The sequence below is a fragment of the Gracilinanus agilis genome, chromosome 4 (genome assembly GCF_016433145.1).
Source record: "Gracilinanus agilis isolate LMUSP501 chromosome 4, AgileGrace, whole genome shotgun sequence".
Lineage (NCBI taxonomy): Eukaryota > Metazoa > Chordata > Mammalia > Didelphimorphia > Didelphidae > Gracilinanus > Gracilinanus agilis.
This window is the reverse complement of record NC_058133.1, coordinates 80,132,129-80,148,557: the sequence shown is the minus strand read 5'-3', so window position 1 is coordinate 80,148,557 and position 16,429 is coordinate 80,132,129. Positions and strand designations below refer to the sequence as shown.

The 16,429-nt window shown below is 37.9% G+C and overlaps 1 protein-coding gene across 2 annotated transcripts in view; it reads right to left on the bottom strand.

The window, feature by feature from the left end:
• The window catches only part of RGL1 (ral guanine nucleotide dissociation stimulator like 1), a 162,769-nt gene that overhangs the window by 12,097 nt on the left and 134,243 nt on the right, over positions 1–16,429 (bottom strand). For both annotated transcript variants that reach the window (XM_044676160.1, XM_044676161.1), the window contains 2 exons: positions 14,482–14,571; positions 7,526–7,712 (listed from right to left, as the gene is read on the bottom strand). In XM_044676160.1, the coding sequence (XP_044532095.1) occupies positions 7,526–7,712; positions 14,482–14,571 (277 nt within the window). The remainder of the gene's footprint in view (positions 1–7,525; positions 7,713–14,481; positions 14,572–16,429) is intronic.

The following is a 16,429-nucleotide window of genomic DNA, read 5'->3' as shown; positions in this document are numbered from 1 at the left end:
TCTTTGTATCCTCAGTGTCTGACACATACAGAATGTAAATAAATAGCTAATAAATGTGCATTGAATAAATGAGTATCTACACTAGATTTTCTACTAAAGCTCTGCTCTAATCCTTCAACAAGGCTGCAAACCATGATCTGAAAAGGGCACCCAGGATTGTAAGCTGGATTCAAACCAAATATTTTCTTGAAGACCTGGGCAGGAATTGTGGGAAAAAGATGTCTGAGTAATGGGAAAGCAGCACAGAGGAGGTCACGTTACAAATTGAAGGGAGTGGGGAAAAATGGTCAGGAAACTGTCAGGGAATGAGAGATTTTTTTCCAGCTGAGATGTCATCCTTCCCTCCCTTCCTCACTTAGCCTGATCAAGTGTGGACTCAAGACAGTGCGGAGATCCATTTAGCCTTTGCTAAAGGATTCAGAAAGCCCACATGGTCTTGTCTCTTGCCTCAGGACCATCAATTACTCTGAATATTCTCATTGTGCAGTCTTGTAGCTATTTTGTTATAGGAAAATCCATAATGACCCTGTAAAATAATCTGGAAATAGTTGGGATTTTTTTCATATTAACATTATTAATCAGTTTTCTTTTGTTGTTATTTATATTTTTCTTAAAACAATGAGAAGGTATAGTAGGTAAAGAAAAATCTCATTTAGCTTTTGGTCATCTGTAAACCAGAGCACTGGGCTTGGAAACTGGAAGACTCATCTTTATGAGATCAAATCCAGCCTCAGAAGCCAACTAGTTGTGCGACCTGAGCAAGTCACTTTAATTCTGTTTGCCTCAGTTCCTCATTTGTAAAATGAGCTGGAAAAGGAAACGGCAAGCCACTGTAGTCTTTGCCAAGAAAACCCCAAATGGAGTCACGAAGAGTTGGAATACGACTGAACAAAAACAAACACCAGACAAATGGAAATTTACTTTATTTTTTCCATCTATAATTTTTTGCAACATTTCTTCTTAGGGTTGATAAGTTCTAATGCTTTATTTATTTAATCAAATATCAGGATATTGTTGGATAAGAGTTACAGAGCTTTTGTTGTAGCTCTATCTTAGGAATACTGTATTACTATCTGAAATATTCTTAATTTGGTATTGACATATAAGTCTTTTGAAAAACTCACATCTAAGGTCCTCAGATATATAACCTTAGTAGAATGACTCTGTAACTATAATCCAGTCACCAAGATGGTATGCCCCTCAGTGACTTGTTGTGGTTAATAATAATAGTATTAGTATCAGAAGCTAGCCATGTAAAGCACTTTAAGGTTTGCAAAATCCTTTACACAGATTATCTTATTTGATCCTCACAACTACCCTGGGAAGTAAGTGCTATTTGTTGTTTTTGTTTTAGCCATGTGACTGAAACACTTTGTGACCCCATTTGGGATTTTCTTGGCAAAGATACTGATGGGTTTTGCCATTTCCTTCTCCAGATCATTTTACAGATGAGGAAACTGAGACAAACAGAATTAAGTGTCTTGGCCGAGGTCACAAAGCCAGTAAATTAACTGAAGTCTATTATCATCTCCATTTTACAGATGAGGAAACTGAGGCAGACAAAGGTTATATGACATACCTCTGGTCACATATCAATTAAGAGAAAGGCTGGATTTGAACTCAGGTCTTCCTGATTCCAGGTCCAATAGCTCTATCCACTGTGTCATCTAGCTGCCTTACAAGTCACCATCTATTTTCTGAATTTGTCCCATTTCTCCATTATAATGAACACGGAATTGTTTTTATGAGTTACTTAATCTTGAATTGCCATAATAAATGTGTAAGTCTCAGCAAAATTGGGCTAGCTTTAGCCAAAAGATTGATTTACTGTGATACCTCAAGATCTGTGATTATGTTGACATAGGTCCTCCATCCAGTGACCAAAGTTGAAACCTATGCATGGTGCCCAGGTGGACAAGCCTGAAGGAGTGCTATGGCCCCAAACGCCCATCATCCTGCAGCTAGCCTGGCAGCAAGGCTCTCTGAATTGAACTAGACCGCTCCTCGGATGACAGACATACAATCTACTTCAGCACTGCCTCTGGACCTGCCACAGTTAAACCTCTGCTGGCATAATCTTAGAAAGTCCGAGGTGACCTCCACAGCAAAAGGAAGCACTGACGGGGAACACAAGTGGAGAGTAGCCTGGCATCCTTTAGTCAATGTAATCCTGGCCAAAATGAAGTTCTTTTGTAATCCGTGTATGAATTTGATATTGAGTTTGCTTATACATTTTCTTCTGGAAGGCAGTCTTCACTAATTCTAGTGGTGTCACACTGAGGTCAGGTTGGCTGGGCAGTAGCCAGAGTATGAATAATCCATCAGTTTTACAGTTAGAGAGCAATGAAAATTGTTGGTGTTAACCATGCCTCCTCCATCTTCTTCAGAAAGAGACTCATTCTTTCTACTGTGGCTTCTCAGTGAAGAACGGACTATTTTGTTATTATACTGATGCTAACACACCCAGTGCTTCAAGGTGAGTTTTCACATTTTTTTCTATGAGATGAACAGTTTCTCTTATATACAGATAGAGATATAAAATTGTTGCCCACTCTGGAAGAGGAAATTCCCTTTACCAATGCAGACCAACAACTGTCCTACTTCTTAGAGAAGTCTCAGAGAACTGCTGGGGTGTTCTGAGAGCTTAAGTGACTTATTCAGGGCCATGAGGGGTCAATGTGCCAGGGATGGAATTTGAATTCCAGCTTACCTGACTGAGGCCAGCTATAGCTAAATGGACATACATCAGTGGTTCCCAAACTTTTTTGGTCAACCACCCCCTTTCCAGAAAAAATATTACTTAGCACCCTGGAAATTAATTTTTTAAAAATTTTAATAGCAATTAATAGGAAAGAAATGCACCTGTGGCCATCACCGCACCCCTAGATCGCTGCAGCACCCACCAGGGGGCTGTAGCGCCCACTTTGGGAATCACTGATATAAACAGACAGATTGTTGTAGGACTGCAGGCGTCTTTTGACTTTCTATTGGTTGTTTTCTCATTCTAATTGCTCAACTACATAACCAGCCTACCTCCTTTCCCAGGCAAACACAATCTTTAGTTCACTACTTAGGGACAATTCAAATGCTTTTTACTAATTTGCCCTAGTGTTTTATTCTTTAACTCTTGTATTCACACACAAACACAGTTGTTTTAGGTTATTTTCAATAGTTTATAAAGTCATGTCTTGATGTCTTCAAATTATCCATGTTAAACAAATGATGAATGAGACATGTCCTAATGCGTATCTTTACAACTGTTTAGTTTTTGTTTAAACCTTTACCTTCTGTTTTAGAATTGATATTATGTTATTGGTCCCAAAGTGGAAGAATTGTAAGAGCTAGGCAATTGGGGTTAGGCGACCTGGCCAGGGTCAGACAGCTAGAATGTGTATGAGGTCATATTTGAACCCAATATCTTCTGTCTCCAGGGCTGGTTCTCTTATCCATTGAGTTACCTAGCTGCAGCAGCTGTTTAGTTTTCTGTTTAAGTGATTCAGCTCCCAAAAGAATCAGAGAATGAATCTTTCTGAATTAGTCCTTGTTTTATCTCAGTAGCTCTTAGTTTCACAATCTTTCAACTTATTTATAAGATACCAGAATGTATCACATTTATCAGTCATGTCACATGTCTCAATAAAGATCACAATCTTAAACTTGCAAAATTTCCTGCAACTACAAATAAAAAATCCAACAAATGTGCAAAGCTTTGATTGCTTTGTCCTCACAGCAATACTGAAGGGGGGAAACAGAGCAGGTTTTATTATTCATATTTTAGAGACCAGAGCCAGAATGACAAAGAGGATAGGGAGCTAATCTCAGCCAGAAGACCTGAAGTCAAGTCCTGTTTATATTTGTTCTGACTTTGTGACTCTGAGCAAGTCACTTTACTTCGTAGTGTTTTAAGTAACTCTACATTGCAGGAAAGGTCCTGACCTGTACTGGGAGGAGGAGTTTCCTCATCTAGAAGTTCTCTATATCAGTGAAATCACAGGTCCAGTCACTTAACTCTACTTTGGAGATGGAATGAAGACCTACAAAGAATGAATGGCTTGCCCAAAGTCATACATGTAATTAGTGTCAGAGAAGGAACCAGATCCCAAGCTTTCCTAATGTTTCCTTATTTGCCCTTTTTCTTTCTCTTAACTTGTTCATTTCCCTATAAGTTCAACTTTATGTTGGGGACTTACGGGGCTGAAAAGTTGATTTATGTTGATCAAAAACACAGCACATCAATGTTTACAATTTTCCTTTCAGCCTTCCAATTCTGTGGATCCCTTCCTTTCATCCTCCTCCCAGATTTCTAGATTTACTTGGATGAGCCTTCTTTCTTTATAACTTACCATAGTCATTTGGTTTTCTTATCACTAAATGATCTTTATTAGAGTAATTGCCTTTGGGTAACTTACACAGTTGACCACTACTAACTTCTGAAAAAAGCTGCCTTCAATGAAAGTGCTTTCCTATTATGAAAACTTCTGTAATTGAACTATTTTAGAGGCTTGGATTATGTTGAGTCTAACCTCTCATCACACTACTTTCTCATTGCTTAAGAGGTTCTAAGGTCTAGTTAGAAATTCAATGTTACCCTGGGCAAGTCACTTAACCCCACTTGTCTAGTCCTTACCATTCTTCTGCCTTGGAACTGATACTTAGTAAGGGTTTAAAAAAAAAAGAACTTCAACAAAAGAACTTCAAGATTACAAACAAATGACTAAATAGCAAGATCAAGAACAAATTTGTAAGACGTATGAATTACAAAATTTATTTGACAGTGAAGGAAAGAATGAATGAAGGCAGGAAGGGTGTCTTTCTCTTCTTTGTATTCATCACAGCAGTTAACATAGTATTATTTACATGGTAGGCACATAAAGAGTATTCCCCAAATGGTAGCTGAATGAATAAATAAGTCTGATGCATGTTTCTCACGGTAAAGATCTCCAGATGAAAGTGTCAAGGATTATGTATGCCTGTGTCTAAAAGAGTATAAACAGGATGGGGAGAGGGTTCAAAACCATTCCTTGTAAGGATAAATTGAGGCAAATGGGCACGTGTGGCAAGGAAAAGAGAAAACTTAGGGGAAGACATGATAGCTATCTTCAAATATCTGAAGAGCTGTCAAGTGGAAGAGAGATTGAATTTGTTCAACTTGGCCTCCAAAAACTGAGCTGGAAAGAATGCGTGGAATTTGCAAGAAAGCAGAGTTTGGATCAGCATGAGTAAAAAAAAAAAAAAATCAACAATTAGAAATGGCCAAAAGTGGAATGGGCTGCCTTGAAAGAATTATATTTCTTAACATTGGCATTCTTTAAATGGATACTATATGCACCATTTGTTACAAATGTTGGAAATGAGATTCGGTCTTTGGCTAGGGGTTCAATTTAATTTTGTAAATGTTTATTAAGTGTCTACTAGATGAAAGGCGGTATGCAAAGTTATGGTGCTACAAAGATGAAAAATGGCCAGATTTCTGTCCTAAAGGAGCTAACAGACTATTAGAAGGACTCTGAAATGTATACACATAAGAATGAAGCAGAATGTGATGGCAGCAAAAGGATGGGGAGAATTAGAGAAGGCTACATGGAAGATGTGAAAACTCATCTAAGCTTTGGTAGAAGAGAATGATTTTAACTGCCAAAGATAAAGAAAGAATGCATTCCAGATCAGTGTGAATGGAAGAGACTGTGGAACAATAATAGCTCAGCTTGATTAGAATATAGAATGTGCAAAGAGTATAGAATGAAGTGTGGCTAGAAAGGTAGACAAACTGTATGACATGTTAAATGATGGGATAAATTGTTTGCAATGTTATCCCTTAGGCAATAGAGGGCTACTGAGGTTCCTGAGCAAGTAGGTGATGTGATCAGGTCTACAAATTAGAATATTTTAGCAGTGATGGATTGGATAGATTGGAAGATAGGAGAAATTGAAAACAGGAACACCCATCTGGGATCTACTATAAGGAGTCAAACTAGAGATTAGAAATTAGAATCTCTAGTTTGACTCCTTGAGGTAAGCGCTTCCAAATTTAAGCCTATGGTTCTGTCAAAGCCAAAGAACCAGAATTGTCAAAGAAAGAATGCATTATGCTGCTTTTAGTTACCTGAACAAAGCAAGATAACATTGAATTCAGCAGAGACTCACTGAGTTTTAAGTCAGGAATTTTTTGAAGAATCGTGTAAAATATTCAGGGAAAACTGATTCTATTGGTTATATAATCAAGTTGCAACAGGCTTTTCATTATTCTTCCCACAAGCATCAAATTTCCCATTGTCCTTCAGAAAGTAATGTCCAATCTACCTATAGCTCTTTGCACTAATGCCATGTTTCTAGAAACACAACAGAATCAATAGGCCAGGAAACCTGATCTCACGGTTTTATCTTTACTGTTACTAGTCAATCAATTATAAGATATTGTCTCCCAGTCAACCATCTATAGAGATGGATAGAGTCAGTGAAGGCCACTAGGGCCAGCTGGATGAAAAATATATTGGTTACACTATATCTATATTGCTGATTCCACTATTCCAGATGTGGTTCTATTGGTTCAAAAGTCAGTAGAAAGATTAGCCCTTTTGTTTCATGGCATTGTCTAGGTATTGAACAAAACCAAAATGGGTGTTTTCAACAAGCAGTGGGTTATACTTCATTGCAGGTCTCCGCATAGGGTCTCGATAGACAAAGACTTGTTTAGGGCATTTTGGTTCACCATGGGTGGAATTAAATGACCGCTGAGAACTTTTTCAACTCTGAGATGATGTGCAGACAGAATCAAAGAAATAAAAACTTAGAAACAATGTTGGGTCTTCTACTTCAGCCTCCATCCAAAAGTGATTCTGTATACAATATCCTTGACAAGTGGTAAGCTAGCCTCCATGTTTAAACCTAGATATAAGGTAGCAAGTATTCATTACTGGAAGCCTTCAACTACAAGATGGATGGCCATTTGCTAAGAGTTTTTAAGGTACAATCATATTTTTTTCCCTGTGAGATCCCTTCCAATTTTGTAATTTTCTGCTTCTAAAAGTAAGCCAAATTATTTTATTCACTTCATCATATGCAGCCACCGTGTAAGCCAAGAGAAAGAGAAGCAAGCACTGAAATGCAATTTGAGCTCTGTAGTCACCACTCATAATTCATAATATGACACTTCACTCTCTGACCTATCTGTGATTCTCTTTCTCCAAGCAACCCCCTCCGAAACATTTCCTTAAATATTCCTGTGATAGGTCACAATCCTTCATCTATTCAGCGCCTTTAGCTATAACTATGCGGCAGTATTTCCAAGGTAACATGAACAAATACACCTGGTCACTGCCATCAAATTTATTACTTTAAGGAAAAGTGCACACAGACTTCGACATGAAGCCAAATTGAACCGTCTTTGCTATCACCTCTTCTTCAGAGCTCATATCTTCCCCGTTGCTTTTGAAATGTTTGGCCTTTGCTGGTCGTGAAAGTGCCCAGGGGCATTCCTCCTACAGCAAACAGTGCATCTGGTTAGGAAGGAGAGGAAGGGATGTACCTTTTTCGGAGGCTCATCCGGCGTGTCCACAGGAGTGATACAGCCCTCCTCTCCTTCTGAGTGGTTCGACTCACACGATGACACACTGACTGAGTCCATGCTTTCTCCAGAGCTCCCACTGGGAGTTGATTTAGGCTGCTCTTTGGTGGGTGTGCTGCTGTTGATCACATCTGAGCCCAAAAACAGACTGTGGAAAAAAAAAAAAAGAAAGAAAATACTAGGATTGGGACTCTTAGAAAGATGAAACCAACAGTGAATAAATAGGATGTTTAGGTTTCTTGGACCTTTGAACCCTGGTGTTGTCTTAATCTTGTGTGGTAGGATACTCTTGCTGCATGAAAGAATTCATGCTGTATCATCTAAGCAAAAATTTAGTAAATAAATGCCTTAGGCTATATTATTTCCAGCTCAAAGAAGGAATATAACTAGTATCTTCCCAGATCAGTGGTTCTCAAATTTTATCAAGCCAAGGACCTCTTTGGAAGGATTTCTGTCCTCACACACCACTCTCTCTGTCTACTTCCCACTGTTAAATAAACATTGCCAGAATAAATGAGAAGAATACCATTGCTCTGGATGAAATAGCCAAGAGGATATGCGTGTTTTATATTAAAGAAAGGCCACAAATATAAATTCTTAGCATTAGAGGCAAAACTTCAAAGTCGCCTTTCTCCACACACCCAACTTTCAGAAAAAACCTTCTCCATATCCCCTACAGAGCCATCTCCTTTCATGGGCCTCCAAATCTGACAGGGGTAAATGGATGGCAGCTACGCCTAAGGTCAAAATTTAGGCAAGATACAAAATACAAACATTGTCATATTATAAACATTCGCTCCACTAGAGCCAGAATGATGAAGCACCAAGGAGAAATCTTTAAGAAATATAAAAAACCCATACTGAAAGTTTTCAGTGTTACTGAAAACTCATAATCTCTAATTTATATAGAACAAAAGCTTTCAAAATATAGAGACACAGTAAAAGAAATTAAAATCAGGTGAGAACATGAGAAAATATATATGTGTCTGTCTTCACACATTTATTGAATACAAGTAAAGGCCCAAATAGTCCCTGACCTCAAGGAGCTCACATTCTAAAGGAAGCAGGACAAGCATATAAATACCTAGGTACAACCAAGATATATGAAGAACTCAGGGAAGATAATATAGAAGAAGACATTATGAACTTGGAAGCCTGGAAAAGACTTACTCTTAGAGAAGGTAGGATTTGGGCTGAGTCTTAAAGGAAGGCCAGAAACCCAAGAAACAGAACATTCCAGGCATGGGGAACAGCCAAAACAAAAGCTGGGAAATGGGAAAAGAGTGTGTTATCTTTGAGGAACTGCAAGATGGTCAGTGAAGCTGAATTGCAGAATGTATGGAGGAAAGTAAAAGGGAGGAAGAGTGGAAGGACAGGAAGCTCTGAATGAATACTTGGTGTTGTCTGTGCCATTCTTTAAGAATTAGGTCACTAAATTTGCATACACTTTGGCTCAATGATAGTGCTATAAGGGCTATATCCCAAAAAGAATAAAGAAAGAGAAAAAAGGACCAAAATATATATACAAAATATGCAGGGTAGCAATTTTTGTAGTAGCAAAGAACTAGAAATTAAAGAGGTGTCTTTTAATTAAGGAATGGTTGAACATATTTATTACATATAAATGTAATGGAATATTATTATGCTATGAGAAATAAACAGAAAGGATGGTTTCAAAGGAACTTTGGGAGACCTGATATAAGATGAAGTGGGTAAAAGCAGGAGAACAATCTATAGAAAAACAACAATGTAAAGGAAAACAGTTTTGAGAGATTTAGCTCATATCAATGCATTTATGAACCATGATGCAGCATGCCACCCACTTCCTGGAGAGAGATTCACTCTGCAGAATAAGGCATACATTTTTGGAGGCAGCCAATTTGGGAATTTATTACATGATATATTTTTCTTTTCTTTTTAACAGGGAGGCAAGATGATCCTAGAGTTCTCCCTTCCTCCTTCTCCCCAAAGAAATTTCCCAAAGAAATAACAGGCCAAAAGAAATTAAACACAAGTAGGGCAGCTTTAAAAGTTACATGTGAATTTATGTACTTAAAAAAGAAAAGCAAGTTATGCATAATAGAGATACTTTTCATTCTATAGTGTATATACGGAAATGCTCACGTTACTTAGTATTTGTTCAATTCAAACTGAAGTTTTTAAAGAGAGGAGGGAAAAAAAAGAAGCACTGTCCTGGAGTGAGTTTCCAAAGACTGGATGCACTATGAAATGGTGAATTATTCTTCCAAAATAAGCCAAAAATTTAATGACAATGCGTTTAATAAATGTTGCCATACTGAAAACTCATAATCTCTAAATTACATGGGATCAAAAGGTTTCAAAATAGAGATCCAGTAGAAGAAGCTAAAACCATGTGAGAACAGTCTGAAGTACATGTCATTCCTACTGTGCCATCTGCTATTGGAGATGTCTCAAATATACATGAGTCCACAGAACATGAGGATCTATCCCAATGTTCTTATTAACTGCAAAAAGCAGCATTTTTTCCACCTGTGAAACAATATGCAGAATATTAAATATGGAAGTCTAAAAGCAGAAGAGTGATATCCTCTGTGTAAATGGAATTAGCTCTAGCCCATTCATAGTCAAAACTCTACTTACCCGAGATGATGTCATCCCCACCTCCCTTAGTGGGGAGGGGAGATGAGTTACCCACACGTGACAATAAGTAACAAATCAAGAACAAGGGACTGCCCTTTGGGCAGTCCAAATCAGTGTAGAAGCTGCCATTTGTCCACTTGAATTAGAGGTGGACCCACGGGAAGTGACGAGAGACACTATCTCTTCAAGTATGTGCGGAGACCTCAGACTGCTTCCACTCTGAATTGTCATGTGGGTAAGTTAGGCTGACTTCCTTGCCCTACCTTGGCGTTTTCCAAACTCTACCTTAAGAAGACCTTTACCTCTCTGATTGCTAAGGTCTTGTGGCTTGTAGCCTAGTTTAATTAGCCTTTTAACCCTCTCTCTCTGTCCAGGCCTCTGCAGGCCTGGACTAGCCTCTCCCTCTCTTTATTTCCCTACCTTTTACCTTCCTAATTGTAAATAAACTACCTTAAACTGATCCTGGGTCTATTTTAATTATGGAATCAATCTGAATTATTGATTCCTGGCGACCACACTTTAAATATATATCTATAAAAATAAAAATCTCCCTTTTATACCTCAGACAATTTCTGAGCTCCATTAGAAGGATGAGAAAAAAAATAAGAATAACAACTACCATGATGCTAGCAAAGATAAAAACTGTGACACATCACTGTAGTGTACAAAAATTTAGCTTTTGTCCAAACCTAGCAATACATAACCTGGAGGCTAGAATTATACATCAGAAATTCACAATCTTTCATGGCTCAGAATACAACAAATCCCCATTCTACAAAGACAGATCTCAGAAGACCTTTGAGAGCTCAACAAATAAAATGTCTAAGAACTAAAGTATCATCCCAACCTAAACCCACTTTTATAATCCCACCCCACATGGGAATGGCAATGAAATATTGTCTGAGTGGTGCTCTTCCTGCTCCCTAAGTAGATAATCTGTCACAGAGAGAGATCAGGCTCTGGAAGTTATCACCCTCACCACTGATCCTCTAACACTAGGAACAACAATATCACCCTATGAAATACTCATAATCTCCAAAATGTTTATAACTAAAGGCTTCCTAAATACAAGGACTAGCAAAAGCAATTAAAATTACATAGTAAAAGGAAGAGCTACAGGAGTTGTACTGAGGATGCATTTAGTTGGCCTTAAAGGATGAACTCACATCCAAATATTATTTAACTACAAAAGGCAGCTGTTTCATCCACCTTGCCAATAATCCAGAGAACACAGAATGTAACAGGAAAATAGCAAGTGGGTGATTTATCATAGGACCATTTATATCTGAATTTTTTCTTATTTCTCACCAGGATATGATCCACATTTTTCCATCATGGCTCAGAAAACATCATCCTATAAGGTCACTTCAGCCCTAGAATTCATACCTCAAAAGTACCCTTAGATCCTAGGGTCTCTCTTGATTGGAGTGCTCCTCCCAAAACCTCCAATTATAGAGGGCACCCATCTCTTCATTTTTTTTTCCTCATTTCTCACCGGGCTATAATCCAGACTAATCCATGCTAGGTATCTTCTCTCTCCACCCAAACACTACCCCCTTCCCATTTTTTTTTTTTGTTTAGCTTCCTTTGATACACTGTCTTCTTCCATTAGAATATAAGTTTCTTGAGGACAAGGACCATTTTTTTTTTGCTTGTATTTGCATTCCTAGCATTTAGCAAATGCCTGGCACATAGTGCTTAATAAATGTTTATTGATGCCTAGGATACATGTCCTAGATATGTGACCCTGTATGGCCAAGTCACTTAACCCCAGCTGCCTAGCTCTTACTCTTCTTCTGCCTTAGAACCTATACTTAGTATTTTAATAATTAAAATAGAATTATGAGGCTGCTAGTAGCTTTAGAAGCTTTATTACATTAAAGTAGTGATAGTAAAGAGAGGGAAATGTAGGAAAGAGGTAGAGAGTTGCCTAGCCTACCACCCTATGTGCTGTTCTGATGAATCTCACCACCAAGAGTGGTTCCCTCAGGTCCAGTCTCCAGTCAGAAGAGTGCTAGAGTGTGTGTCCAGAGCCTTGGTCTTGCCTTTATAAGCAGTTTTCTTCTCCCACATCACATCTTAGGAACCAATTATAGTTCCTTAATTCGCCTGGTACCACCTGGGGAGGTGGGGAGGCAGCGCTTGTGGGATCAGTTTCCCATCTCGTTGGTTTCAACTTTCTTTCTCTGAGGGCCTGCCTATCCCTGCACATCTCAATGGTAAATGCTGATTGATTACATCAAAACAAAATGACATAATGGGGGGGTGGGAGGAGTTCTCTCCCCACAGAGAGAGAACTAAGACTTTTTAAGACAGAAAGTAGGGTTTGTTTTTTAAAAATGCTCATTAACTGTCTGAACTCCATTGATCCAAGATGACAAAAATAATTTCAAAATAATTAACAATAATAATAACAGTTCATATTAATATTCTATGTTTTGGAGTCAGGAAATTAGAGTTAAATGTCTAGTTCTGACTTTATAAGCCATATAACCTTGGTCAAGCCATTTTATATCTCTGAGAATCAATTCCTTTAATTGCAAAATGATGTTAATAATCTTTGTACTAACGACTCCCCAGAGTTGTTGTATAAAGATGATAAGTAGATATGAGCTAATAGTTTTTGTATTTCATAGTGCAGCCCATTAGCTGTGGTGCACTGTGGGACTAGCATACCTTCTTACAATTGAATTCTAGGTGAAGGGAACTGGAAGGGCCTTATAGATTATCTGGTCCAGGCTAATCATTTTACAATAGTAAAAGAGAAGCACGTAAGTGGAAATGCTTCTATGACTAGCAGCTATTTGGTGATGGGGAGAAAAAAGCAGAAGTATTTTTAGTAGTAATAATGATGATAATAATGATAGCTGACATTTAAATAGCTCTTTCTATGTGCCAGGTACTTTACAATTATTAACTCATTTGATCCTTACAACAACCCTAGGAGTTAGGCAAGTGTGAAAACAGACATGTCAGAAAGGAAAAGAAATTATATAGAAAATATAGTAAGCCTTGGACATTGTTCCTTAATATTAATTTATATGTATTTTAAAGTTTACAATGAATTTTATAATATCTCATTTGATCTTTATGACAACCTGGGAAATAGGTGCTATTACTATCTTCATTTTACAGATGAGGGAACTGAGGCACTTAGGAGTTGTACATCTTACCCAGGGTCATAGAGCTAGTGTTTGAGGCTGCATTTGAATTCAGATTCAGATCTTCCTAACTCCAGATTCAGTGCTCTATCCACTCACCTACAAAGCTGACTATTTCTTTACTGAGGCCAGATTGTCTTTGTTAGTCCATGAGCTTCAATTCTTTGTGATTAGCCAATTAACAGACATGGCTACCAGCAGGACCCATATTCCAATATCATGTACCTACATCAGGACACAGTACATTGTCTTTGGAAGAGTCAGAATCCTTTCATGTTAATCTCTCTAATTTGGTGACCATACCCGGCAGGTCCCACGGGTTATCTAATTAGGAAACTGGAGTCAAATCTGGCTATAGATACTTTCTAGGTCTGTGACTGGGCAAGACACTTGATCCAACTGCCTAGCTTTTTCTGCTTTTCTGCCTTGGAACAGATACTTACTATTGATTCTAAAACAAAAGGAAAATGTTATTTAAAAAAAAATAAAGGAGGAGGAGGGAACTGGAGCTGCCCTTTACAGGGTCACAGATTATCTTTACAGTTAGTGCCCGTAAAAAGGGCCCTAACTGGCAATCAAAGTGGTGCTCTACCTAGTTCCCTCTATGTGTGTGTATGTGTGTGTATGTGTATTTATTACTGCGAAAGAAACTTTTTCTAGCAGTGAAGATCAATAATTAAAATCCTGTTTGAACTTTATTTCAATTGCAGAGTCTTAAGAATTTTTTTCTTTGAAAAACTCTAATAATTTGTCCTTTTTGTTTTCATTTAGACTCATTATCATCAATCACTGATTTCATCAACATGATTAATTGCATTTCATCAATCTTGAATTTCCCAGTAGGGACTTTCAAGGTTTTCATTTGATGACAGTGATAAACCAGGTCTTTCCTAGACTAAGAAATGATGGCCTCACAATGTTCTCTAACAAAATAAATGGGCTTATTATTTTCTTCGCCATTTCCAGATGACAGTTCCTCCTCAGACATCAGGTATACTTTTTTAATAATAGCTTTAGCTATGTTAATAATTATCTCTCAACCTTTAATTTGCACTGACCAAAACAACATTTTGTAATTGAACCCCCACCCTCTGCCTCACCACTCTAGGAAGTGAAGCTTTCTCTGATACTCACAGGCTGAGTCTCTTCACCATACTCTTCCTAGGCTTGGGTGAAGTGGCACTGGTGTCCACAGGAGCTTCAATCTCACAAGAGAGGGCATAGCTATAAATAAGGAGAATTTTAAGTTAAATTTAAGTTAAATAATTTCTGAATTGTAAAGTAGGTTTCAAAGCTACGCATGAAGAGACAGGTCTTCTTTGGTTCGGGCTAACAAAAATAAAAAACATTCCAGGGTGATTCTCATAAATGTTGAAGAATCTCAATTCAATAGTCCAAATTTTCCAATGCAGCACCTGCATTTTTTAAAAAGATATCTCTCTTAAGTCTGTCCATTTGGGGGATGTTCAGTGTTTACGTCCTTAAAACAGATGATTTACTCATGTAGTATGAAGATTGGACTCTAGGTTGTGAAACAAAAAATTCGGTGCAATAATAAGATCACAGGAAGAAGGGCAATGTCTTGTCACATCTAGGGTGTAGTGTATAGTTTAGGACAGAACATCTTTAGAAAGAACAGAAAGTAAATGGAAAAACATCTAGAGGCCAGTGACCAAAAAGGAGAGGGGTTTCAAGACCAAGCCATCTGAACATCTGGAGGAGATTAGAAATATCTCCAATTGTCTGTATTCTTTAAAAGAGGAATTGGACTTCTGTTTGGCCCCAGAAGGTACAACTAGGATCAATGGTTTGAACTCACAGGAAGGGAGAGTTCAGTTCCATGTGGGAAAACTTCCTAACCATTCAGATTCAGATTGTCTAAAAGTGAAATGGAATTCTCAGGTCTCCTCAGCTGAATCATCAACCAGTTCATACCTGATAACTCAGTGCAGTAGTAGGCTAGAGGACAAGAAGGGCAGGGTATAGAGCATGGGAGATAGTGATCTCATCACTCTCATCACAGCTGGGGTACAGTATACACTTAAGGGTGGAAATATCCCCCTAGGCTTTGTCTGGATTCCTTTTTTTCTCCCTGGATACAATTTCACTTGATTATCTTATCAGCTCCAAGGAGAGGTGGAAGATGGAGAAAGGAATAAGCCTATTATGTGCCAGCATAAAGGTCACCTTACAAATATGATTTCATTTGATCTGCACAATAACCTTTCCAGGAAGGTTTTGTTATTATCCCCATATAAGAGTTGAAATGGAGGCAGAGTTTAAGTGACTTGCCTAGGGCCTCAAAGCTAGTTAAGTGACTTGTGTTGAATTTGAATTGAGGTCTTTCTGACCTTAAATCCAGCACTCTCTCCACTGTACCATCTAGCTGCCATGGACACAGTTGGTCTGTATGCAGAAGGTTCTTACATCTATTGATCTAATCCCAATCTTTCTCCTTACCTCTTGTCAAATCTCCAAATGCTTATTGGATCTCAAATTGTATGTCCTGTAGACATCTTAAACTTAACATAATAAAAATTGAGCTTGTTATCCTTTCTGCCAAGCCCCCTTCAGACTTCTCTATTACTGTTGAGGGTACCATCATCTTCCCACCCACCTACTCTCTCAACTTTGATTCATCCTTGATTCTCTCTCATCTGCCAGGTTCGATCTATTGCCTAATCTTGTAGATTCTGCCTTTGCAAAATGCCTCCAAGCTATCTTTATATTATAAAATTCCTTTTTAGTTATCTTCTTCCCAAAGATAAGGGTAACTAATATGGAATTTTATAATTATTTTTCCAAAGATAGGTCCAAAACAAACTTCAATATAGTACACGTTTATATCATTCCCAAATATAAATTAATGAAGTGAGAATTGGTGAGGTTTTACAGCATTACTATCTAGTGACAGTATTCTGAATGTATTACTCTTTAAAGGTCTTTACTTTTTTAACTAATTCATTTTTCCATATACAGATGAGGAAGGTTATACTCCACTAGAGTCACAAAGCTGATATCTGAGTTAAGACTCAAATTCAGGTCTCTTAGACTCTAAAGCTAGAATCTATCTACTATCAGG